This window comes from Vigna angularis, chromosome 4 (assembly GCF_016808095.1).
Source record: "Vigna angularis cultivar LongXiaoDou No.4 chromosome 4, ASM1680809v1, whole genome shotgun sequence".
In the NCBI taxonomy this organism is placed as follows: domain Eukaryota; kingdom Viridiplantae; phylum Streptophyta; class Magnoliopsida; order Fabales; family Fabaceae; genus Vigna; species Vigna angularis.
Genome location: NC_068973.1, coordinates 13,311,514 through 13,338,496, shown reverse-complemented (window position 1 = coordinate 13,338,496; position 26,983 = coordinate 13,311,514). Strand labels below are relative to the sequence as shown.

The window sequence follows — 26,983 nt, the reverse complement described above, 5'->3', positions numbered from 1 at the left end:
TTTAAAATGAAATAAAATCTCTTAAATTAAATAATTAATAATTTAAATACCAAAAAATGTATTATGTTCCGTGACTCTTAACATTGCTTTCTTAGGCTTAATAATCGAACATCGTTAAGAAATAATTTTTTAAGATTAAAAAGACATGATAATAAATTACGAGAAATACCACAAAAATTTTTTGAATTAAAAATTATAATTATAACGAACGTAGTTTTAAATATCAGCATAAATTAGATGTATGAAATTGATGTGTATGATAAAAAAAATATACTTATTTTAAAAAAATATTTCTTAACAATTCAACATAATTTAATAACCAGAGTCAAATAATCTTTAAATATTGAAAATATATGATAATGAATATTTCAATTAAAAACTTAGAATTGAAAATTTAGTTTTATGCATAATATAGCACCTCTTATATTATTTTTGTATTATACACATAAGTGTGTTCTAAAAAAATTATTGTTTCTTCTAAATTAAAAAAAAGGCTATTATTGTATCGTGAATGTCTATTCGTCCATCTTCACGGGTTTGCTTATATATATAACCATCGTCTTCTTCTTCCTTGCAAATACAAAATTTTAATATACCAACAGCCCCAAAACCAAAACCTCCTTCAATCAGTAGCGAGAGTCTGAATTCAACAAAACCTAATACTTCATATTCAACATATGGATTCCCCAACTCTTCTCTTCCCCCAACCCGATCTCTATTTACAGACTCGCGCTGGCAACCGCATTCCAGCGCACGCTACCATTCTGGTACATATTTCTTTCTTCTTTCTTCAATTCGTAATTCCGCTTCTCACTCTCTTAAAATTTAATTTAATTTAATTTAATTAATCCCCCAGGCTTCCGTATCCCCGGTTCTACAAAACGTGATAAAGTCCTCCAACCGAATCGTCAAAATTCACGGCGTTCCAGACGCTGCCGTCACGGCTTTCGTAGCGTTCCTCTACTATGCCAGGTTCCTAGTTAGTTATTATAGTAATACGAAAGTAGAGGTGGTGAGTTAGTTATAGCTAATTGCTGACGAGGAATGATAGGATGCGTGCAGGTGCACGGAGGAGGATATGCATAAGTACGGAATGCACCTTCTTGTACTGTCGCACGTGTACATGGTGAAGCATCTGAAACAGCGGTGCATCAAGGGACTGAGCGACCGCGTCAGTACGGAGAACGTAGTGGACGTGTTGCAACTGGCGCGGCTCTGCGACGCGCCGGATCTCTACCTCAAGTGTGCCAGGCACCTCACGAACCGTTTCAAAGCGGTGAAGGAAACCGAGGGATGGAGATTCTTGCAGAACCACGACCCCTGCCTAGAGCTTGAGATTCTCCGTTTCATGGAAGAACATGAAAAGGTAATGGTATAAAGATCAATTATCGATGTGATGTGAGATCTGGAAGAAGAATCAGTGTAGTGGTTAATTGGTTGTGTTTTTGTGAACAGAGGAAGAGGAAGGCGAGGAAGAGAAGGGAGGATGGTAGGTTATACACGGAATTGAGCGAAGCGATGGTATGTCTGGAGCACATATGCACGGAGGGGTGCACGGAGGTGTGGCCGTTTGATGTGGAGGTCAGGCGAGAGAGAGAACCGTGTTCAATGTTCGGCACGTGTCAGGGTATGCAAAATTTGATTCGACACTTCGCCACCTGCGAGAGCGTTAAGCGACGGTGTTTACGGTGTAAGCGCATGTGGCAAATCTTCAGACTTCATTCCTCTATTTGCCTGCGACAAGATACCTGCAAGGTTCCTCTGTGCAGGTCAACATCCTCCCTCTTTTACCTCTTTTATGTTTTTCATAATCTGTATTCTACATATAAACCATTAATTTATTATTTAATCAAATAATATTAACAACGGCGACAATGATAATTTCACCGTGAATATTCTTTCTCCGTCACTACGAGCGCCAAATAGGTTTTCTGGCGTTAGTTTTTTTGTCATTATATTCTTTGTCAGAATAAATATACATTTCGTAAATTGAAAAAGTTTATGTACGATAGATGATATGACAATAGGAAGAAAGATACAAAAGCGAAAAAATAAATGTGAAATAACTGTTTGTGATAAATGAGTATCTATATATTTTAGTAAAGATCAAAGATGAATGGATATTCTCTACTGTTGGACACGTTGGAAGAGAAAGAAGGAAGTGTCACGATGATATGTGGTATTGTCTTATAAGAGAAAAAAAGAGATGTAACAATGAAGGTTGAATAGGTAGGTGTTTGTGATACATGAGTGTCTAGATTTCTATGTACTTTTGGTTAGGATAAGGTTAATGGATTCTAAATGCTATTTGAAGCCTGGTGACCGAGAGATATGCAAATAAGATTGGTGATACAAAGTTGATAAAAATAAAAGTAAAAATTAGGTGCCAAATAAGTGTTGACGTATGGATGTTTTGTAAATCATTGTCTTTTTTGGTAACTACGCAAAATCCTTATTGTAAATCATTGTCCTTTTGGTAACTAAGTAAAATTCTTAGTTGTGCCCGAGTCATATTATAGCTATATTAGGTGGTAGCTGCTTTACTTTGCTGTTTCATCGTACACAAACATTCCATTTTTTTTCTCACTTCCAACATCAATAAAATAACACTTTTTCTTTTTAAAATTTAAAAATGAATCAACTAAAAGAAATCACAAATATTTCTTTTTTATTAAGTATTAGAAAGATGTTGGAAGAGGGAATGTATACATCTAAAACTTTACTTACAGGTCTTTTAGGTTATAAGGAAATTTAAACTTTCTTCTTACAAAGGAGAATATATATATATATATATATATATATATATATATATATATATATATATATATATAAATGAAACAAAGGGCAACATGTTACAGTTTGCTTCTTTATTACGTACCTTACTCCTAAGTTCGTTCCTGACATATTCATGGATAAACGTAAATAGTTTGTACGTCTAGTGGATAATTTATTAGGACAATTCACAAGGTTTTTACTTTTTTTATTATTTTATTTCTATATTGAATTGTTAAATGGTTATTTTTTGTGTTAAATATATTGAATTGTTAAATGGTTATTTTTTGTATTAAATATTTATTAGTGATAATGAGACTTTAGAAATGTAAATTTTAATTTACAAATTATTTTGTAAAATTGAATTATGTTTAAAGTTTAATTTTTAATATAGTATTATATAAATGAATTAGAATCTATTTTATAAAATTTATTATTTTATTAAATATATTGATTCACTTGTTATTATATTATTATCTTCGTTAATATCTAGTTCTATCAATAATATATATATATATATATATATATATATATATATATATATATATATATACCGTGAGAAAAATATATACAAATTATATTAATTAATAATAAGATTGATTTAAATATATAAATAGATATCTACTTTACTTTAGCACTATTCTATTTTTGTACCTTATCTTTACATCAATAAAAAGTTAATGAGGTAGGCATGGCTGTTGTCCTCTTTTCACAGACAACCAAAACCCTGACGCAACTCATAGGATGTACAGTGCCAACTCCTATACAGTTATTATTACATATTAGACCTAACTTATAAGTTCGGAGCATGGTTCGGGAACAAGCCAAACATGCGTGCTTCGGTGACAGTGAGAGGTTCCCTCCTCAAGGATTATAATTATGACCCTAGTGGATGATATACAACATATTTCATTAATTATCAATTAAAAAAAAAAGCAATAATGGAACAACAAATTAGTCTTTATCTATCAACTGGACTAGTGGATTAAACCGGCCAGACAATTTACTAAGCGAATTAATAAGCTCGCACTGATCTTACACATCATGTTTCGTAAGTTGTAGCAATCGATCACCAAATAGTTTACCATAGTGATCTCGTGTTCTCACGGTCTTGTTTGTTTTAATCTTTGTTTATCTTGGTTTAAGTCTTGTATAGTATTATTTTATTGATAGGTCTGGGTTAACATTGTTGTTTTGACTTAATAATGTGGCAGTCAAATCAGATTAAAAATGGAGCAAGGGAAGAGGAAAGGTGACGCAAGGTGGGAACTACTAGTGAGGAAGGTGGCCTCGGCCAAAGCCATGGCTTCCTTGGCACTGCCAAAAAGGAAGATGGTTGAGGAAAGTAGACGAGAGGTACCATAAAAATACCTGCGAATACTGCCCTGCTTCTGTAGTCCCGTGTACTATAAAATGGTATAAAAAAGAGTTAGATTTTAACATTTAAAAGATCGTAATATTTAAAAATTTTACTTATAGAGTTTAAGAAAATGCTAATAAAAGAATTTTGTTTAAGATCTACCAGTAATACAGTCATATAAAATTTTCACCAGTAAAAAAGACCCATAAACTAACTTAAACGACTACCGAAATGTAAGCAAAGTGAACTTTGAAAAATTATAAACTCCTAACATTATCTGCTTAGGAAGAAAAATTTAAGAGACTTAACCTTTTTCTCCTTTTTTATTTTGTGTGAAAAATTATTTATTTCCATATACTGTGAAAAAAACGGTTAAGACACTTATTTTAAGTTATAACATATAAAAAAATAATTAAATTACCCGTTTTTATTTTTGTATTCTTTTCCTATTTCTTCACTAATTTGTTTGTATTATTTAATGTTCACGTGTTATAATTATTGGAAAGACCAAAAAGAAATACAAATTATAGATATGTAATTTCAATAGGCTTAAATCTTAAAATTAGACAAAATATTACTTAAACTCAAATAATATTTATCGGCAAGGAATAATAAAACATGTACTAGAGATCTGAATTTTACAATGACATTCTAGTTAAAACATCATTTTCTTATATATATGTCTATATATCATTAAGTCCCTTTAGAAAAGAAGCAAATGTAAAATATAAGAATTAAAAAACATCATTTATATAGCAGGAAGTACATTTTTTTTTTCAAATTATTTGTTTTTAATATCGTTTAATATTATCTTCGAACTGTCTTGGTGTCTTCTAATATTTAAGAAAGACTCTTAAAGTATGATGTATATAAAGTGCAAAAAATTTTCTTACACGTCAATTTAATAAAAGATTTAAAGAATAATTCTGATGTATTATTTCAAAGAGTAGAGTACCATATATATACATTTAAGGATCCTATAATCCTTCATCTATTAAAGGAATGACAGGTGCACAAATCTGCACAAATTATAATAATATCTAAATTATAACTAACACAATATTTGATTGCCTAATATTCTTTAATAGAATATTTGGCATATCTTAACACTCCACTCAAGTTGGTGCATGGATATCACACATTCCCAACTTGAATAGAGACTCATTAAACAATCTTCTTGATACTCCTTTGGTGAGAACATCAGCCAACTGCAATTCTGATCTTACAAAAGGAAATGAAATTATTCCAGCTTCAAGCTTCTCTTTGATGAAATGTCTATCAATCTCCACATGCTTTGTTCTATCATGTTGCACACAAGATTGTGAGCAATTGCTATAGTCGAAGTATTGTCACAGTACAAACTCATAGCTTCATTTTGTGTAAAGCCCAAATCTGATAGCACATTTTTAATTCACAAAAGTTCACATACACCTAGTGCCATGCCTCTGAATTCTGCTTCAGCACTAGATCTTGCTACTACAGGTTGTTTTTTACTCCTCCAAGTTACAAGATTCCCTCCTACAAAGGTAAAGTATCCAGAGGTAGATCTTCTATCATCTTTTGAACCTGCCCAATCTGCATCAGTGTACCCTTCTACCTTTAAGTTTTCATGATTTGAGAACAAAATTCCTTTTCCAGGAGCGGACTTCAAATATCTCAAAATCCTTTCAACAGCATCCATATGAAGCTTCCGTGGGTCATGCATAAATTGACTAACAACATTCACTGCATAGGTGATATCTGAACGTGTATGGCACAAATAAATTAATTTTCCTACCAGCCTTTGGTATCTTCCTCTGTCTATGCTTGCTGAATCTGAGCATTGAAAGAGTTTATGATTTTGTTCAATTGGTGTATCAGTTGGTTTACTCCCAAGCAGCCCAGTTTCCGATAGTAAATCAATAGTATATTTTCTTTGGCATAGAAAAATACCATGTTTTGATCTAGCTACTTCAATACCCAAAAAATATTTGAGGTTTCCAAGCTGTTTTATCTCAAATTCAGATGCAAGGTATTGTTGTAAACTAGAAATCTCATCTTGGTCATTTCCTGTAACAATCATGTCATCTACATATATAATCAAAGCTGTAATTTTTCCTTTTCCTCTCTTAAAAAATAAGGTGTGATCAGAGTTACTTGCTCTATAGCCAAAAGCCTTCATAGACTTGGTAAACCTTCCAAACCATGCTCTTGGGGATTGTTTTAATCCATATAGAGCCTTATTTAATTTGCAAACCTTCATTCCGATTGAATCAGTCATGCCTGGTGGAGAATCCATATAAATTTCTTCTGAAATTTCTCCGTGTAGGAAAGCATTTTTCACATCAAATTGTAGAAGAGGCCAATCTTGGTTTGCAGCTAGCGACAAAAGTATTCTCACAGTATTGAGTTTGGCTACGGGTGCGAACGTCTCTTGGTAATCTACACCATAAGATTGAGTGTAACCTTTAGCCACAAGTCGTGCTTTATACCTCTCAATAGTTCCATCAGCTTTATGCTTAATTGTAAAGACCTATTTATAGCCCACAGTTTTCTTCCCTTTTGGTAAGGACACAAGATCCTAAGTGTTGTTTTTTTCTAAAGCTGCCATCTCCTCAACCATTGCTTCGGCCCATCTAGGATCTGCCAAAGCTTCCTGTACATTACTAGGAATAGAAATTGAAGATAATTGAGATACAAATGATGCATATGACTGAGATAACCTATGAGATGACACATATTTACTAATGGGATATTTAACTTTGGCTTGGAGGTCTGGTTCATATTTAACTGGAGGTTGACCACGGTTAGAACGAGGTGGAAGAATATATTGAATAGTAGTAGACTCAGTGTTTGGTGTGCTGGTGGCCTCACGCAGACAAGAATCAATTCCATCTAAATTAGTATTATCAGAGATAGGATCAGAAGGTACCTCTGAAGAGTCAAGTTGAACATGTGGAGAAGATTGAGCCAATTGGTTATGATCAGAAGACACTATATTATCCAGAAAAGAAGGGTCCATATTTAGGATTGGCTCACTTCCTGCAGAATGATCCTCACACAATAATTTATCTTCACAATCAAACATACCAACATCATGATTATGCACTTCACTTTCATTGTCTCCCTGAAGTGGAGAATCAACATAAAAAAATTCATGCTCATTAAATGTCACATCCATAGAAATATAAAATTTCCTTGATGGTGGATGGTAAGCACGATAACCTTTTTGAGTTGATCCATACCCAACAAAAACACATTTGATCGCTCGTTCTTCAAGCTTTGTACGTTGATGTGGGTGTAAGTGAACATATATAACACATCCAAAAATATGAGGTGGTAAATAAACTATGGGAGGAAGGATACAATGATCAGACAACACATCAAAAGGCCTTCGAAAGTTAAGCACACTAGAAGGAGTTCGATTAATTAAATAAACGGCAGAGCTCACAGCCTCACCCCATAAATGAGATGGGACATTACCATCTATCAAAAGTGATCTTGTCACCCCTAATATATGTCTATTTTTCCTCTCAGCCACTCCATTTTGTTGTGGTGAATAAGGACATGTAGTTTGATGCAAGATGCCTTTAGAGTTCACGAACTCTATTAATTCAGTCTTAAAATATTCTCCTCCATTGTCTGATCGAATGACCTTAATAGATGTGTTAAATTGTGTAACAATAAAATGATAGAAGGAACGAACCACATCACACACATCACTTTTATATTTAAGCAAATATACCCAGGTTACCCGAGTACAATCATCAACAAAACTGATAAACCATTTTTTTCCATTATGTGTAGATTGTGGGGCAAGGCCCCAAACATCTGTGTGAATTAATGAAAAAGGAAAATTAATTTTGTTATTGCTTAAAGGAAACACAACACGATGATTTTTTGCCAAAACACAAGTTTCACAAAAAAAATCAGAAATATTGCATTTATGAAATAGTGATGGAAATAATTTTTTTAAATAACCAAAAGAGGGATGTCCCAACCGTCTATGCCACAACCAAATTTCTTTTTTGTTTTTATCTTGTATGTGATCGTTCGCAAGACAAGTCAATCCTTTTTTATGGTTTGATTGTGAGACATTTTCAAGATAATACAGTCCTTCACTCTCTCTACCACTAGCAATCTTCTCCTTGGAATGGATGTTCTGAAAAAGACAATGGGTTGGGTAAAATAAGGCAACACAAGAATGTGATTTGGTTAACTTGCTGACGGAGATAAGATTACAGTTTAATGTAGGAACAAATAAAACATCAGGAATCGATAAGGAGGGTGAGAGGGATATAGTACCTATACCTTCAATAGGAGATGAGACCCCATTGGCATTAATAATAACAGTTTTAGAACAATTAGAGGAAAAATTAGTAAATATATGAGGATCACAAGTCATATGATCAGTAGCACCCGAATCAATTATCCAATCACTATCCTTAGTAACAACAGAAAGATTAAGGGCAGAGTTAGATATACCTGACTTGGTCACAAATCCGGCAGCCGTAGAAATATAACTCTTGGAAGCAGCGGAAGTTCCAGAATCATGTTTCTCCGATTGATTGTCATCGGAAGAAGCCATCAGAAATATTTAATGAAAAAAGACACTGATTCCTATATCTTAGAGGATATCAGTGTTGGCTCTTGATACCATAATAAAAGATTTAAAGAATAATTCTGATGTATTATTTCAAAGAGTAGAATACCATATATATACATTTAAGGATCCTATAATCCTTCATCTATTAAAGGAATGACAGGTGCATAAGTCTGCACAAATTATAATAATATCTAAATTATAACTAACACAATATTTGATTGCCTAATATCCTTTAATAGAATATTTGGCATATCTTAACACAATTTGCTATGTATGTAGAGAAAGCTTGAAAGTACAAGATAAGTAAACTCAATTATCTTATCAAGAAAACTAATTGGTGTTACAACGAGATAATTGTAGTTAATTATAACACTTTGCAGAAGTTATAAACTCACTACTAAAAGAACGTTTTTCACATAAAAAAACATTCTAAATCGAATATAGATATAATCATTGTAGAAAATGAAAGACTTTCTACATCAATTAAAAATATAGGAAAATGGTAGAAATCTAGAGAGGACATTTCTACACCATTAATGAAGTGCAACCAATTTAGAAAGGTATATGTAATATCGAATGTACAAAAAAGGAGAAAAATATATTTCTCCAAAGGGACTGTTTCGGTTACTGGGTCCGAGACTGTCATTCCTCCTTCTTTCTGACTCTGCCGATGCGACTTTCTACGACGTAAAAGTTCCTCTTCACGATACCGATCGGTTGTGACCTGCAAGAAAAACTCCGACACTCAAGTCAGATTAGTTTCAAGGAGATCAGGGTGATTATTATTTAAAAGTGTCATTACCTGGACTTTAATCTCATATTTATAGACCTGATTTTTAATAATAACCATTAACTGCTAATCAATATCATATCAATGTCGTATATTTTATTTCCTATTGCTTGTTAATTGGTCATTAAAGCCATACGTTATGTTCCTGATAGCATTAATTGGCCTTTAATGCATATCGGCAATCAACCAACTGCATCATGTTCAACTGGCTCATACCTGACTCCTCCGTCCTTGCCGATCGGTCCAACTCCCAGTTATTGTCTCTTGCTTTATTTTATGACCCTTTGATATACATAAACTTTATCTTTGATAAAAAAAAGCATTAATTATATTATGCTTTTGGTTTATGAATCATGTTGGTTTTTGACTTTATTTTAAGGTTTGATTGAGTTAATTTCCATACTTGAGAACTATATAGATTCAGTCTTCTTTACTTATTGTTGTCAACTCTCTTTTTTATCACAAGAAACGATGAATCACGTCAGCACTAGTGCAAAAAAGGTTTTTTATACCTCCTAAAAAATGCTTTTTATACCTATTTTCAAGCAGGTATATAAGTAGGGGGTATAGAAAGTTTTCAATTCTTTATACCTACTCTTGAATCGGTGTAAAAAGGTTTACTTTTATACCTGCTTTATTTATAATAGGTATAAAAATCTAATATTTACACCTGATACTCTGGTAGAGGAACTTTTTTTTATACCTTCTAGTGTTAGAATAGGTATAAAAGAATCTCATTTCTATACTTGCTAATACTATAACCAGTGTGAAAGAACAAAACTTTTTATACCTGATATAGATTTAAATAATCAATAACAAGTAAAATAATCAATGCTGTTTCTATTAACGCATCAAAATGTATTATTTACCTAACAAAGTCCTAAATATATTTACCTAACAAAGTTACTTAACATAGTTACACATAAAATAATTCCTAAACTCAAAATGTAATATTGAAACATTTAATCATTTACAAATGATTAAAAAAAATGCAACCCAATGCTTCCAAACATCCTTTATGACATGTTGCTTCATTGGAAATCTATCATCAAATATCTACACAATGAAGAGTCAATTTATAATATTAATTCCTTAATATCGTAGTTATAAAATGTACACAACAAATAAATGTACTACATAATGCTAGAGTAGTAACTCAGCTCGTAATGCTCAATGTATCCACACTGTCTAAGGTCAATCAATCTAAATGCAACTGTCAAAAAGAAAAAACGGCACAATCAAGCTCAATGTACATAACCAAAAAAAACATAACAGACAACTAACGTTTGATTTATGTAATAAACAAATGATGTCCTACATTCAATCACAGATGGTAATTTATGAGTTGAGAGAGAGAAAAAAAGGACAAAATATATAATATGCAGATCTAGTTGAATAGATAACAATTTTAGAAGAAGCTTACCAAAACCAAAAACCAAAAAACAAGTATTTAGGGCTAAGACATAAATTAAGTTCAGTCAACATGTGTTACTCTTGCAAAGATCGCAAGTGCAAAAATACTGCTATGCAGAACATTCAGTCACCAAGGTCATGTCTTTATACCAATACAGTAACTCACTTCAAAAATTGCAGATTATCCCATACATCATTCATAATCTGGGAGCTGGTTGTAGTAAATTAATTCTCATTAATAGGAAACATATTATAATTTGAACTATGAACTTACTACGGCCAATATGGAAATCATTCACTAACTAAAAATGAAATTAAAGGTGATGCACTACGTGATTTCATTGGCTGCAAGAAAAAAGAAATAAGGTTAATGGATAGAGGTTCATACATGTGGAATGACTATCACTTGATAATTGATTGCGCTCACAAGAATTTCTAAAACAAACTTTTACTTTGAAAGAAAACAAACCCGTAACTTTTTCAAAATAAGAAAACCCCTCCCTGAAACGTAACCCCAAGTTAATATACATATATATAACTATATTAAAAATATATATATAAACTTACGTCACCTTCTTTTATATATATATATATATATATATATATATATATATATATATATATATATTAATATAATATAATACTTAAGTACATTAACCTCTGCACCTAATTCAATTAAGATCTCTGCTTTTCTTCACAATTAGAGACACCACAAATATACTTTTGACCCTTTTTTAATAAAAGAATAAAGCTTCCAATCTTCTTTACTTCAAAAGCTCTTGGACGTGTCTTCTCTCCTCCATGCAAAACATGAATTTTATTATTCCACGAAACTCGAGTCTATTCTATCCACTTTCTTCCTCTACCCAATTACTTTCTCCTTCCCTTTAACAAAACAAAATATCAAAGCTCTCCCTTACTCACACAGAACCACCCTTGCTGAGATTCTAACACACAAGGTTCTTTCATCTCAATCCCAACCAGCCTCTTTTTCTTTAACTACCAACCCATACACCTTTTCCCATGTTCTAATCACTCTTCATTTAACTACTAGAAGCTAAAACTCACCACTAACTACTCTCCCCAATAAAATTGAAGATACCTCTACTCTCACCTCTACCTTTCACCGTTCCGAAAACCCCACTCTTGTACCCCAGAGTTCACCAAGCCACCACATATCTTCCCCTATTCCTTTCTTCTTAAACTTCCAATACCCGTTACTCTATCCTAACCCTCCCTTTCTCCTTTCTCACACCACCCTCACACTCAAACACTCAGAACCATTACTCTCCTACCCAAACATCACTCCCAGATACCTTCCCTCATTCATGTATTCTCTCTTCCCCCATTCCACTACAGAATCCCATGGACATCCCCACGGAAGGCAGATGGCCACTTGTTCAAAGAACTCAATTTAACTTTTATTTTCATCTTCATCTACTAAGCTGGTGGATATGTTTCACAAACACCAAAATCATAAGATATATATCTCTCTAGTCAAATCAATGAAGTAATAGAAAAATAAAAAATTTAGTGTACCCAAATAACCGTAAGGTGCAGGCTATGAGATAATGGTATGGCCGTAGAGCAGTTATAGTATAATGCAAAGCCATGCTAGTTAATGACAACAGAGAATATGATGATTTTGTCTAAAACCTTCAATAGAAATTGCACCTAATATACTATAAACTACTAAAATCCTGAACACGAAACCACACAATTGATCCAGACCGAAGTATGAAACAAAAAGAAATGGACGTTATCTGATTGTAACACTCACTGCATTATGTTCCAAAGGGAAGCACCTCGAGGTACAAATCAAGGATGTCACTGTTCACAGAGTCGTTCACAAAACGTGAAAGTGCTCTAACTGCAAAAGTACCATAGGCATCTTGTCTCGTACCCTCACCATCATTATCTAAAATTCAACAAATCCGAGATATTAGCTCTAATTTTAACGATCTTCCGTGCAATCATAAATCTTGAAATTGTAAGCATTTTTCACCTCAGTATCAGACTTCATAAAACTATCCCTTCAGTGACTGATATAAATAAAATTCAGTAATGTGCAGAAAACTCAATTAAATAGTGCTTAGAAACTGTGAGAATCAGTTACCTCGGAGACGATCTGGCACGCTCGGAATCTGGTTGTTTTGCTGGATGTCGTAGCGGCAGCTAGGAGGAACTTGAGGAAGCAGTCGATGAACTCATCGGAGGCAGAGGCAGCAAGGGCAGAGACGAAGGAGACGACGCGTTCAACAGAGGCAAGGCGCCTCTGGAAATCAAAGAGAGGAGTTAGGGTTCTGGAGAAGGCGGAAAAGAAGACCGAAGAAGAGGATTTGGCTCGGAGGAGTGACAGTTCCTTGAGCTTTCGGTTGTGCGTGGCGTATGATGTTCGAGCCTCATTGAGAATGGCCGCAATTTCAGCATCAATCGCTTCTAGATGAGTCACGGAACCCTAATATCCCAAATATAGCAAAAGAGAGAAGTCGCGGTCCAATGTCACGAGCATTTTCACGATTGATTTGGCAATTTAGAATAAAGGAGAAGTGCAGTGTGAAAGTGAAGTGTGAAAGTGAAGACGCGGGAGAGGAAGTGAAGAGCGGCACAATATTAAATATTCCATACCGGTTTAAAATTGTAGGGTATAAAAAATGAAATTTTATAATGATTATGGCGATTTTCATTCTAATCGGTGTAAAAGAATTTATCTTATTTATTTATGATATTGTCATTATATCATTTTTATACATGATAAAATTTGAACAGGAATAAATAGTAGCTATAAAAAGCCCGTTTTTTGCATTCATGTCCTTTATTTAATTACAATTGAACACCTCTAATTATTTAAAGAGAAATTTAATTACAATTGAACACCTCTAATTATTTAAAAAGAAGTTTTCTTCTCGTCCTTTGTATTCTTCTTCTCGCGCGGATGCTTAATCCCAGTCTTTTGAACCCTCATCGGCAGCACAAACCATGAACAAAGCCTTGAGAGAAGAAGACAAAGAGGACCAAGAACCCTCATCATCTATTGGCTCGCTCAGTTTTCCCTTTTGCTTCCACACCCACAATTTACATCTTCGCTTATCCGATTTACACCTTCCCGTGTACATATCCCATTTGAATTCACGACAGATCAAACTTTTCAATAATCCATTTGCATTTATAAGATAACAAACACAACCAATATGATGAATTTTTATTAAGCAAGTATACGAGAAAAAACATTATGTAACAGTACTATATTCAAAGTTCATGTGTCAATACAATACAAGCGAAATGAATAAAAACTGAAACAGTAAAAAGTCAGCTACCACGATTCTAGGTGAATTTAATTTTGCTAGGCTATTTTATTGAGCTCAACTAGATTTTATTGAGTTCGGCAAACGTTGTTAAGATTGCAAGACATTATTGAGCTCGACAAGTCTCATTCCTGACATAATATTGTAAAAGGAATTTCAGAAAAAGGGTTTAGAGAGGAGACAGTTATAAAACAGATATTGAGAAAGGAAATTAGGGAGAGAAAATTCGTACCATGAGACCTTTTTTCATGTATCCCATTAGGCCATTTAACGTTCTCCCTTCTTACACGTGAGCTCTTATGCACTCCTTTGCTCTTTTCAATACTCGAAACGTGATCATTTTGCTCTATCAATTTTTCTCGTATAAAACCTTCTTTACATTAATCCCCCTTTTATAACAACCTTGTTCTCAACGTGGATATGTGGGTAAGCTCTCTTCATCTCATCTAGATCTTCCCACGAGTTGTCAGCATCCAACAATGAATCTTACTGCACTAAAACCTTATAAATATCTTTCCCATTTCTATTAATCACACAAACATCTAGAATATTGTATACTAACATTATCGGATCAAATTCATTTGTTGTTAGTGGTAGATGGAAGTATTACTGTTTAAGATCACCCTAAAACTTTTAATGAAGGAAATGTGAAATACTCGATGTATCTTTACATAATTTGAACGTGTCAACACCCAATTTTGTCCGAGTAAATTAAATTCATCACAAAAATGAATAAAAAACCAAACATAAAAAACCAAAATGAAAAATACTATTTGTTTTACTTTTTACACCCCAAAATTTTCTTTTAAACACTTAATTGATTGGCCCAAAATAATCTCTTACTTTTTTACTTCCTCACTACCCATTTTCTCTTACCACACCCCACTCTCCACATCACCATCTACATCACCCTCCATATCACATTCCACATAATCTACCTTTTTCATTCACTTTCTCCACCTCATTTCCATATTAATTTTTATATACCAACTTTTCTAATTATTCCACTTATATTTTTAATCATATCTTCTCCACTAATTTTTTATATTATTTATTTCACTTATTTTTCACATTAACTTTTATTATTTACTATATTTTATTTCACCTACTTCTCCACCAACTTTTTATATTATTTATTTAACTTATTTTCCATATTAACTTGTACTATTTACTATATTTTATTTCACTTACCTTCTCCACCAACTTTTTATATTATTTCTTTCACTTATTTTTCACATTAACTTTTACTATTTACTATATTTTATTTCACTTACTTTCTCCACCAATTTTTTATATTATTTCTTTCACTTATTTTCCACATTAACTTTTTCTATTCATCTTTTTTATTATATTTTATTTCATCTAAATTTTCCACCAACTTTTTATATTATTTCTTTCACTTATTTTCCACATTAACTTTTACTATTTACTATATTTTATTTCACCTACTTTCTCCATCAACTTTTTTATATTATTTCTTTCACTTATTTGATAATTTTTTTTAGTTTATAAATTTATCCTGTTTTCTACCACAATTTTATCCTATGCTTTTTCACATTTTTATGTCATAGATATTTCAACTCACCTCTTTTTCTTAATGAAAAGAAAATAAAAAAAAATATAAAACTTTAAAAAACATGTAATGATATAAATATCGGTATGAATACTCGTGCGACCGTACGCATTAGCCTAGTACTCATTATCCAAAATATAAAATAAACAAAAAAAGTCATATGAGTACTCGTGCGATCGTACGCATCAGCCTATTGCTCATTACGCAAAAAAATAAAAAATAAGTAAAAAAAGTCGTGTGAGTGCTCGTGCGATCGTACGCATCAGCCTAGTGCTCATTACGCAAAAATCTAAATATTACATAAAAATACCAAAAACTATAAAATATTAAAAAAAAAACTAAAAATATAAATTTCTCATTCAATCAACTTGTGCCAGAACTACGTGATCCTTGATTGTCCATTAAGAGTGGAGATACGTAGGAGCAAAGCTAGTCCTTGTCAGGTTCACTTCCTCAAAAATCCAAATTTATCCATAATCAATTTCTCAAACAATTCCTCAAACAAAATTTTCAAGCAGTTTCTAAAAGAACTACGTAACCCTGATTTCTCATTCTGAATGAGAATACGTAGGAGCAAGGTCAATCCTTGTCGGGCCCAAAAAATTAAAAAATATATTTTGTCTCTTTAGAGTTTTATTTTAGGGGATAGTTAAACATTTTGAAAACCACATCATATTCACGTATTTAGTTAAAGGTATTGCCTTAAGGCATGCGTTGTAGGGTGCTAATACCTTCCCTACACGTAACCGACTCCCGAACTTAGAATCTCAATTTCGTAGACCATGCCTTATCATTTTATGGTTTTTCCGTAGTTTTCCAGAATAAACTATGGTGGCGACTCCAATCTCTTTTTCAAACCCGCGTTCTTTTTCTGGATCGTCGTCCCGTCGCGATTCTGGTTGCGACAGATGGCGACTCCACTGGGGATTCTAGAGAATCAGGCCATTTAATTAGATGCGCGAATTCGATGTGGTTTTGCTTTATGTTTTTGTTCCATTTTTCTTTATCTATGTTTGATATTTGGAATAATTGCATGTGAGTTCTTTTACTTGTTCTTTATGTTTGAAATAATTGTTGGATATTGAATTCTAGAATAGATGACATGGTTATATCTGCTTGGGAGAATTTTCTGGTTGTTTTGCAGGTGAGGGTTTGGCTATGCATTGTATTCTCCCTTCACACACACTTTATGCATATCATGAGTGGGGCCCTATACCTGGGTCTGAATGTAACTTAGAAATAGAGGGGTTGTGTAGCGGTGCCATTTGGGACATACTTCCTGTTTAGCTATCGTGAGAACCCCAACTGGAGTTTGTTCTCTTCACTTGTGTCTCCACATCTAGTTGATTACTCTGACTGTTGTGGAGATGCAGTGAAAAGAGCCATAGCTCTGGTGGCCTTGATTTAAGCATTATGGAGTTATCCTTGTGAGTGCATATATTTGGCCTTAGAACTTTAGTCAATCAACCTTTGATAAGGCACAAAAGGGAGATTATTTGTTTAAGTTTATCTTTCATTCTTTTTCTTTCTATTTTACAATAAATGTGTCATGTTTCTTTTGATAAAAAAAGAAAAAAAAAGAAAAAAGGGAAATAAATAAATAAATTCATAGTTAATTTTGTTAAATTCTGGAATCATTCTAAAAAACAAAAAAAAAAATTTCTTAAAAATAATTTTTGGGGCATGAAAAATCTTAGAAAGAAAATAAAAAAAATGAATAAATGAAATTGTACATATTTTGGGGCAATATAAATCATTGTTTCGAATGTCTATGACGTCATTTTTAAATGTGAATTATTGTTATCTTTCAAAAAAATTTGATAAAATATTTTTGTTTTGAACGTGCAATATTTTGCTTTCAAATAAAAATTAATTAATTGTTCTCACATGTATATATATTTATTTTTCTTAAATTTAAAAATTAAAAAAAAATTAATTCATTAAAAAAAACTGAAATCATATTTTTTTCAAGCTTTGAGAATAGTTCTTGGGTTTGTTAGATCCAATTGACGTGCATGCTTTTGCTTGTGTCCGATGTCACTAAAAAAAATAGAACCAAATGAAAATCATAATAAATAAAAGGAAGATTTAAAAAAAAAGGTCATTGAAAATTCGAATTCATATTGTTCAAAATTGTTTTTCGTAGTTCATGAGTTCATTGGTCCTCATTTCCATCAAAGGCTTACCTTGAGCCCATTTCTTCATTGTTTCATACAAATAATTGATTGAAAATTTTGTTTATCATGTTCATGATTTTCACTTCAGATCTCATTTTTTTTAATTATTTGAAGTCAATTTTCCTTATTTTCCTTCATTGTAAATGAATATAAATTTTTTTTCTTGAGTCCATTTTTTCATTGTTTCATACAAATAATTGATTGGAAATTTTGTTTATCATGTTTAGACTGAATGAATCAAGGAAAGGCATAAGATTTAATTAATTTCATCATGAGAGTAAAAATTTACAATAATAGATTTTCCTTCCTAAGCCTCCGAGAATTTCACTTTTGGCTTGAGTCTTGTAAATACCCAAAAATCAATACAACTCTTCAAGTGTCCAATTTTACCTTAGTATAGACCGAGGAAGGAAGATTGAACATCTATAGAATTATTGAGGAAGAAACACCAAATTGAGTAGAGTTATTGAAAAACCAAATGTCTTAACCATTACACCAAAGATGGTCTTACCCTTGTGATAAATAAAATCTATCTTACACTACTTAAACAAAATAAATAAACAAATTAATGAAACCGACGACACTATCCATGAAAGATCTCCAAATAAATAAAATTAGAAAGGTTAAAATAATAATAAAAAAAATACAACATATCTTACCATTCATAAAAGGCGGCAAGAGGAGTAGTGGAGAGTAAGATGTGGTGGTGGTGCTTTGCTTCAAGCATCGTTGCTTTTCACGATACCCATAATTTTGAAACTAACAATAAACGCTATGCTCTCCAATTTCCCCATAAACTTGAAGTCTCGTTGCAATCTCGTGCACTTGCTCTCTATTTGGATTTCGTATCCCAAATGCAAAAAGGGCCTCTAATAGAACAACTTGTTCTTTAGTAGGACTCCATCGTTTATATCCCAGCTTGTCTTGAACTTCCAAATTTCTTAAATTTTTGTTCATTTTTCTAAGAGGCAAAAGTGAAGGAATATTATGTTAGTGTCAAAAAGGGCTGATATAATTAGTTTTCTTTTAACTCAAATTTGTCCATAGTCTAGTTTGAAGTCTAGTTTAGATGTATCATCCGGTCCTCGCAAAGGATCTTACTAGATCTAAGTCCAACAAGTTTATACCCATGATTTGTTCAAGTTAAAATAATTTTTAGGTTACGTAGCATTGTTCTACCTATCATACGAAGGGAGGTTAACAACGGTTTTCCAGCTTATATACCTCATTATTAGTTTGTTAGTATAGAAAAAAAGGTGAAGAGTGGTGAAATAACAAAACAAATAAACAAGTATAACAAGAACAAGGAACGAACGTAAATTCAAAAAAAAATAAAAAATAAAAAATAAAAAATAAAAAAAAAGGTGAAGAGTGGTGAAATAACAAAAATAATAAACAAGTATAACAAGAACAAGGAACAAACGTAAATGTAAAAAAAAAAACATGGATTAAAAGAAAGCTTAAAGGAAAGAAGGAATAAAACGAATGATTGAGAGGATGAAACACTTACACGGATGCGAAAAACAAAAGGCACACAGAGAGAGAGGCTCCTCACAGAATTAGGACGCTCTCGAAGGACACTCAAGGAGAGTAAACTCACGCTCCACTATGAGACTCAAGTGTCGCTCAACGCGGAGGAATACTCTATTTATAGCCAAACATTTTCACTGTAGCAACAATTTCGGTTGTTGCTACCGGTTGTGTCACAGTGTCGGTTATTTTAAAAAAAATAAAAATAAAAATAATAATAATAATATTGGTATACGTGAGGAGTATGGGAAATTATTGGATAAATTTCTTGTGTATGGTATTTTGATTTGTGAAAGGGCTAGATATTTGTTATATTTAAAAAAAATTAAAATTTTTTAAAATATTGATAGTGGAATAAGCACTCAGATTTTAAGGCATTATTGAGGAATCCATTATGTAAGTGGTGATTAATCCAATTCATCTAACATTCAAGCCCAAATTTATTCCAACCTAATTCCCTTCAAATTTGATTCAATCTAGTTTTTGCAGTCTTGGAAGGAATAAAAATGTCAAAAAATAAAATCAAAACTTCAAAATAAAAAAAATGAAAAAATGTTCGAACAATTTTCGAGCTCATTTTGGCCCAGTTACATACATGATTTTCATTAAATCCTATTTCTAAAAAATGAAAACACAAAAACTTTTTCTTCTAATATGTTTAATATTTTTCACATTTTATTGTAAATAAATTAATTAAAAAAAATGAGAAAAAAACATTTTTGTTTTTCAAACATTTTTCTAAGTCAAGCTTTCTCATATCAGTTTTTGCATTGTTTTCAAAGTCCAATGTTTCCCACTAGCTCACAAAGCCTAGTGTTTCCCACTAGCTCACAAAGCCCAGTTTCTACATTGGTCCCCCAAAGCCCAGATTCCACATCGGCCCACAAAGCCAAGCTCGACTGGCCCCTAAGCCTAGTTTTTGTCTAGCCCTTAAACCCAATTTTCTCTAGTAAAAAAAAATCTTTCTTTCAGCTAGTATCATAATTTTACTTCACATTACATTTCTTCATAAAGATATAAATGTGAAAAATACAAAAAAATCTCTTCCAGTTAGTTTCAATGTCTTTGCTTAATGTACATGTCTTCAATCATAAAAATACAAAAAAAAAAACATATATTTCCCTTAGTAACGTACATCATTTTCACTTCATATTACATTTCTTCATTCATAAAATAAAAAAAAAGAAAAATATGCATATCGTATCAAATGTTGAGTCAATTATTTTCGATGCAAATCATCCACTTTATGACATTTCATAAAAAATGTAATGGATGTCATAATCTCCTATAGTCAAATGATTAAATAACGTATTCTTAAGAAATATTTGTGTGTGCATTGCTTGAAAACATCATCCTTCAACCTTCATTAAACCAAAGATTGACCCCAATCATGTCCTTGAGTCCAAATAATAAACGCAAAGTTTTACACTAGGACAGATTTTCCATGTTAAGACTACCTCCATTGGCCTTCATTTGGAAGATCCTTGAATCCGTTGGGACAAAAAAAATAATAAAAAATAAAACAAAAGAAAAAGAAAAATTACTCTTGTTGAGATCATTTAGTTTTGTCTCCTAATTAATCTTGTGAAAATAAAACAATCAAAACATGAAATGATGGGTGGCCATCTTTCTTCATCCAAAAACAAAAAAAGTAAAAGATATATCCATTGATACCAAATTTGAGCCAATAAGAAATTTCTTTTCAAAAATTTACCTAAACAAGGGTTACCATCACAATAAAATTCAACTCAAATTGCAAACAATAAAAAACACACTTAGTGATCAAATGAAGAGAATTCATCAAAAGTAAAGCAAAAATAGAAAGAATCATAAAGTGATGACAAACAAAGAATGAAATCTGCGAAATAGAAAAATAGTCAAAACAGATTTGACGAATAGCTGATACAAGGTGTAGATGGTAACTCTTGTTTCAAATAATCCACAAACATTTATTTGAGCCTTTATATCTTTTCTTTTAATACCCTTCAGCCCAAGCCACATTACAAGCTCAATAAAAGTCCACACAGATTGAATAATGGTTGCTTAAATTTTCATAAAGCTTAATTTTGAGATAAGACAAAATGACTAACAATGCAGTTGTAAAAAATGATAAAAAAATAAATGTCCTCGGAAGAAGGGAACTCCCTATTGATTAAGATTATATAAAGGAAAATCAAGACAATTGGGGCAATCCTTTTAAGCCAATCATTTCCATATCCATCACAAATTTTTGAACAAATTCATATCCCATTCAAACTCTTCCCCCGATTCCCAAACTAGGGCAACTTTGTAGGTTTTACATAACATTTTCGCCCGTTCTCCAAAACTAGGGCAACTTTGTGAGTTTCATATGTTTTGACCCATTCAAAATATTGGGCAACTTTGTTAATCTCACAATTTTTTCATCTGTATATTCAAAGCTCATACCAAGACTGGGGCATCCCTTGTTGGGCCTCGCATGATCTTGGTTCGCCCTGAATTTCATAAATCTATTGGGACAATTTTTGATATTCTCAACTTATTCATAACTTATTCCCTCACATTCCTTTTCCCAAACACTAAACTGGGTAACCTTTGGGTATATCATATTTCACATTGACATTCACATATTACATCTTCATTGATGATTGTATGAGGAATGATGTGCCCAAAAAGCCATCTCAGTCTCCTCTAAACCCTTCGAAAAATCTTTCTTACCATTTTAACCAACCTTTGATATCAAGCATGTATACACTAGTATTTCATCATAAAATGTCTAGCACACAAGCTTTATTTTGGACATTTGACTTTAGAATTTGACATCCATTGTAAAAAAAAAGAAAATGAAGGTCTAAATCTTCATAAATTTGATGATTTCAAAGAAAACAAATTGACTTAGTAAAAAAATAAGTGTCATAGTTTCATCATCTTCCATTATGGACAAAAAATCACAAGTCAACATCATGTACATATTTTCATAAACTTTGAATTTGTTTTCATGAATGTTTATCAGATCTTCTTCCTTCAAAATGACAAAAAAAATCAACATGTATCAAAGTTTTCTCCTCCAATTTCAAAATTTACATCAACCATGTTTCTCTTGCATATCGAGGCTTCAAAATCCTAATCCTTGTACAAAATGCAACACCTTGTTTATTGATTTTAAGTCATAGTTTCAACCTTATGCAAAATTTTTAAAACCTTGTTTCTCATTTCATAAAAAATGGACACTCATTTCTATCTCAAGAAAAAAATCAAACAAATTCAACATGTCAAAATTTCAAAACTTAAAAATAAAGGCTCATTAAAAAAATTAAACAAATTCAAAAGTTTCCAATTCAAAACAATCAAACAAATCATTTTCTTCCATTGGTATCTCGGCCCTCTGTAAGACAATAGTCGAACCCAATTTTACTTTCTGCTATTATTATCTTGGCCCTCTACAAGGCAATGGTCAAGTCCAGATTTTAGTTTTTCTAATGGCCCTCTGCTTGGCAATGGTCGAATTTAAGTTTTCTTTTGCGATATTGGCCCTCTGCAAGGCAATGGTCAAGTCCAGATTTTAGTTTTTCTAACGGCCCTCTGCTTGGCAATGGTCGAATTTAAGTTTTCTTCTGCGATATTGGCCCTCTACAAGGCATTGGTCAAGTCCAGGTTTTAGTTTGTCTAACGGCCCTCTGCTTGGCAATGGTCGAATTGAAGTTTTCTTTTGCGATATTGGCACTCTGCAAGGCAATGGTCAAATCCAGGTTTTAGTTTTTCTAACGGCCCTCTGCTTGGCAATGGTCGAATTTAAGTTTTCTTCTGCGATATTGGCCCTCTGCAAGGCAATGGTCAAGTCCAGATTTTAGTTTTTCTAACGGCCCTCTGCTTGGCAATGGTCGACTTTAAGTTTTCTTCTGCAATATTGGCCCTCTACAAAGCAATGGTCAAGTCCAGATTTTAGTTTTTCTAACGGCCCTCTACTTGGCAATGGTTGAATTTAAGTTTTCTTCTGCGATATTGGCCCTCTGCAAGGCAATGGTCAAATCCAGGTTGTTGTTCTGCGATATTGTCCCTCTGCAAGGCAATGGTCAAGTCCAGATTTTAGTTTTTCTAACGGCCCTCTGCTTGGCAATGGTCGAATTTAAGTTTTCTTCTGCGATATTGGCCCTCTGCAAGACAATGGTCAAATCCAGGTTTTAGTTTTTCTAACGGCCCTCTGCTTGGCAATGGTCGAATCCAAGTTTTTGTTTGGTGAATCGCCTCTCTTTGGGGCATTGGCCAAGCTTTTTGCTGCGTTGTAATCTCCTTCCTGAATTCTGTCATTGTATGCCTGAATTGGTTGTTATTCTCCCTCTTTCTCTTTGAAACCCAAACAAAATTAGTGTTTCTATCTTTACTTATATTTTGCTACGATAATATGTAAATGGTAAATTTCCATATCATCTAGTAAAATCTAAGTAAAGAGGGACAGCTGTCAACACCCAATTTTGTCCGAGTAAATTAAATTCATCACAAAAATGAATAAAAAAAAAATAAAAAACCAAAATGAAAAATACTATTTGTTTTACTTTTTGCACCCCCAAATTTTCTTTTAAACACTTAATCCAATGACCCAAAATAATCTCTTACTTTTTTACTTCCTCACCACCCATCTTCTCTTACCACACCCCACTCTCCACATCACCATCCACATCACCCTCCATATCACATTCCACATAATCTACCTTTTTCATTCACTTTTTCCACCTCATTTCCATATTAATTTTTATATACCAACTTTTCTAATTATTCCACTTACATTTTTTAATCATATCTTCTCCACTAATTTTTTATATTATTTCTTTCACTTATTTTTCACATTAACTTTTATTATTTACTATATTTTATTTCACCTACTTCTCCACCAACTTTTTATATTATTTCTTTCACTTATTTTTCACATTAACTTTTATTATTTACTATATCTTATTTCACCTACTTCTCCACCAACTTTTTATATTATTTCTTTCACTTATTTTCCATATTAACTTTTACTATTTACTATATTTTATTTCACCTACCTTCTCCACCAACTTTTTATATTATTTCTTTCACTTATTTTCCACATTAACTTTTACTATTTACAATATTTTAGTTCACCTACTTTTTCCACCAACTTTTTATATTATTTCTTTCACTTATTTTCCACATTAACTTTTTCTATTCATCTTTTTTATTATATATTATTTCATCTAAATTTTTCATCAACTTTTTATATTATTTCTTTCACTTATTTTCCACATTAACTTTTTCTATTCATCTTTTTTATTATATATTATTTCATCTAAATTTTCCACCAACTTTTTATATTATTTCTTTCACTTATTTTCCACATTAACTTTTACTATTTACTATATTTTATTTCACCTACTTTCTCCATCAACTTTTTTATATTATTTCTTTCACTTATTTTTCACATTAACTTTTACTATTTACTTTTTTCTATTATATTTTATTTCATCTAAATTTTCCACCAACTTATTATATTATTTTTATTCATCAACTTTCTTCATCCTTAACTCTATAAATACCTACATTCTCTTCACTTCACACACACACAATTACATAATATCCATCTCTTCTCTCTCAAAATCTCTTCATTCCATCCCAAAACTCTACTTCATTTTTCTCACACATTTTATTATTTCCTAATCCCTCTATACATAGTAAATCTCATACCACATTTCTACTATACATTCATCTTCTTCACCATCAATCTATCTCTTCTCACAACTTATTACAAGCAAAGTCTTGCTTCATCATTCAAATCTTCAACAAGGTACACATTTTCTTTTCATTCTATTTATATGCATTTTGATCATTTTTTTTAGTTTATAAATTTATCCTGTTTTCTACCACAATTTTATCCTATGCTTTTTCACATTTTTATGTCAGATATTTCAACTCACCTCTTTTTCTTAATGAAAAGAAAATATAAAGAAAATATAAAAAAAATATAAAACTTTAAAAAACATGTAATGATATAAATATCGGTATGAATACTCGTGCGATCGTACGCATCAGCCAAGTACTCATTACCCAAAATATAAAATAAACAAAAAAAGTCGTATGAGTACTCGTGTGATCGTACGCATCAGCCTAGTGCTCATTACGCAAAAAAATAAAAAATAAGTAAAAAAGCCGTGTGAGTACTCGTGCGATCGTACGCATCAACCTAGTGCTCATTACGCAAAAATCTAAATATTACATCAAAATACCAAAAAATATAAAATATTAAAAAAAAAAACTAAAAATATAACTTTCTCATTCAATCAACCTGTGTCAGAACTACGTGATCCTTGATTCTCCATCAAGAGTGGAGATACGTAGGAGCAAGGCTAGTCCTTGTCAGGTTCACTTCCCCAAAAATCCAAATTTATCCATAATCAATTTCTCAAACAAATTTCTCAAACAATTCCTCAAACAAAATTTTCAAGCAGTTTCTAAAAGAACTACGTAACCCTGATTTCTCATTCTGAATGAGAATACGTAGGAGCAAGGTCAATCCTTGTCAGGCCCAAAAAATTAAAAAATATATTTTGTCTCGTTAGAGTTTTATTTTAGGGGATAGTTAAACAATTTGAAAATCACATCATATTCGCGTATTTAGTTAAAGGTACTGCCTTAAGGCATGCGTTGTAGGATGCTAATACCTTCCCTACATGTAACCGACTCTCGAACTTAGAATCTCATTTTCGTAGACCATACCTTATCATTTTATGGTTTTTTCATAGTTTTCCAGAATAAACTATGGTGGCGACTCCAATCTCTTTTTCAAACCCGCGTTGCTTTTTTGGATCGTTGTCCCGTCGCGATTCCGGTTGCGACAGAACGCAACAATTTATAAGCAACATTCCTAACCTTCTTAATTATCTCGAATGGACCAAAATACCGAAGAATCAATTTTGGTTCTTTCTTAACACAATAGAATGTTGTCTATATGGCTATAATTTCACCAATGTGATCACATACCTCCGATTGTACATCCCTCCTTTATTTATCTGCCTACTGCTTCATATAGTTCTACGAATGATGTAGTTTTCCTTTAAGTTTTGTTAACACATCATTATGAGGTTTTAGGCAATCTTGGAGATCTATTGGATCATGCTCACTATGTTCATATCTGATCATGGAAGGTGATAATTTTCCATACATAGCCTGGTAAGAAGAGATGCCAATATTGTGATGGAACGAAGAGTTATACCAATACTGAGCCCATGGTAGCATATTCCTCCAACCCTTAGTATGATCAAAGACAAAGCACCTTAAGTACATTTCTAAGGTTTTGCTTAAGTTCTCAGTTTGACCATCTGATTGTGGATGGTAAGTGGAGGTCATGGCTAGTGTGGTGCCTTGAGATTTAAATAATTGTTTCCAAAAATTGTTGATATAAATACCTATCCCGATCTGATACAATGAACTTTGGAAACCTATATAACTTAAGAATCTTTTGAATGAATGCATCCACTACTATT

At 32.3% G+C, this 26,983-nt stretch overlaps 1 protein-coding gene and 1 long non-coding RNA gene across 3 annotated transcripts; one reads left to right on the top strand and one right to left on the bottom strand.

Moving 5' to 3' along the window:
* The first annotated feature begins 537 nt into the window (after positions 1 to 537).
* On the top strand, positions 538 to 4,236 carry LOC108330250 (BTB/POZ and TAZ domain-containing protein 1). 2 transcript variants are annotated; one of them, XM_017564747.2, is made up of 5 exons: positions 538 to 767; positions 857 to 972; positions 1,063 to 1,366; positions 1,456 to 1,769; positions 3,987 to 4,233. In XM_017564747.2, the coding sequence occupies exons 1-5, from the start codon at positions 678 to 680 to the stop codon at positions 4,135 to 4,137; spliced, it is 975 nt and encodes a 324-aa protein (XP_017420236.1). In that variant the 5' UTR covers positions 538 to 677; the 3' UTR covers positions 4,138 to 4,233. The 2 variants fall into 2 exon arrangements, with proteins under 2 accessions (XP_017420236.1, XP_052732868.1); XM_052876908.1 differs by having other exon boundaries at positions 565 to 767; positions 1,052 to 1,366; positions 3,987 to 4,236.
* A 6,994-nt stretch (positions 4,237 to 11,230) lies between these two features.
* LOC128196340 (uncharacterized) lies at positions 11,231 to 13,340 on the bottom strand. Its single transcript, XR_008248541.1, has 3 exons — positions 13,037 to 13,340; positions 12,701 to 12,838; positions 11,231 to 11,265 (listed from the first exon to the last, which is right to left on the bottom strand). It is a non-coding gene; the product is annotated as an uncharacterized LOC128196340 (long non-coding RNA).
* Positions 13,341 to 26,983: the final 13,643 nt, after the last annotated feature.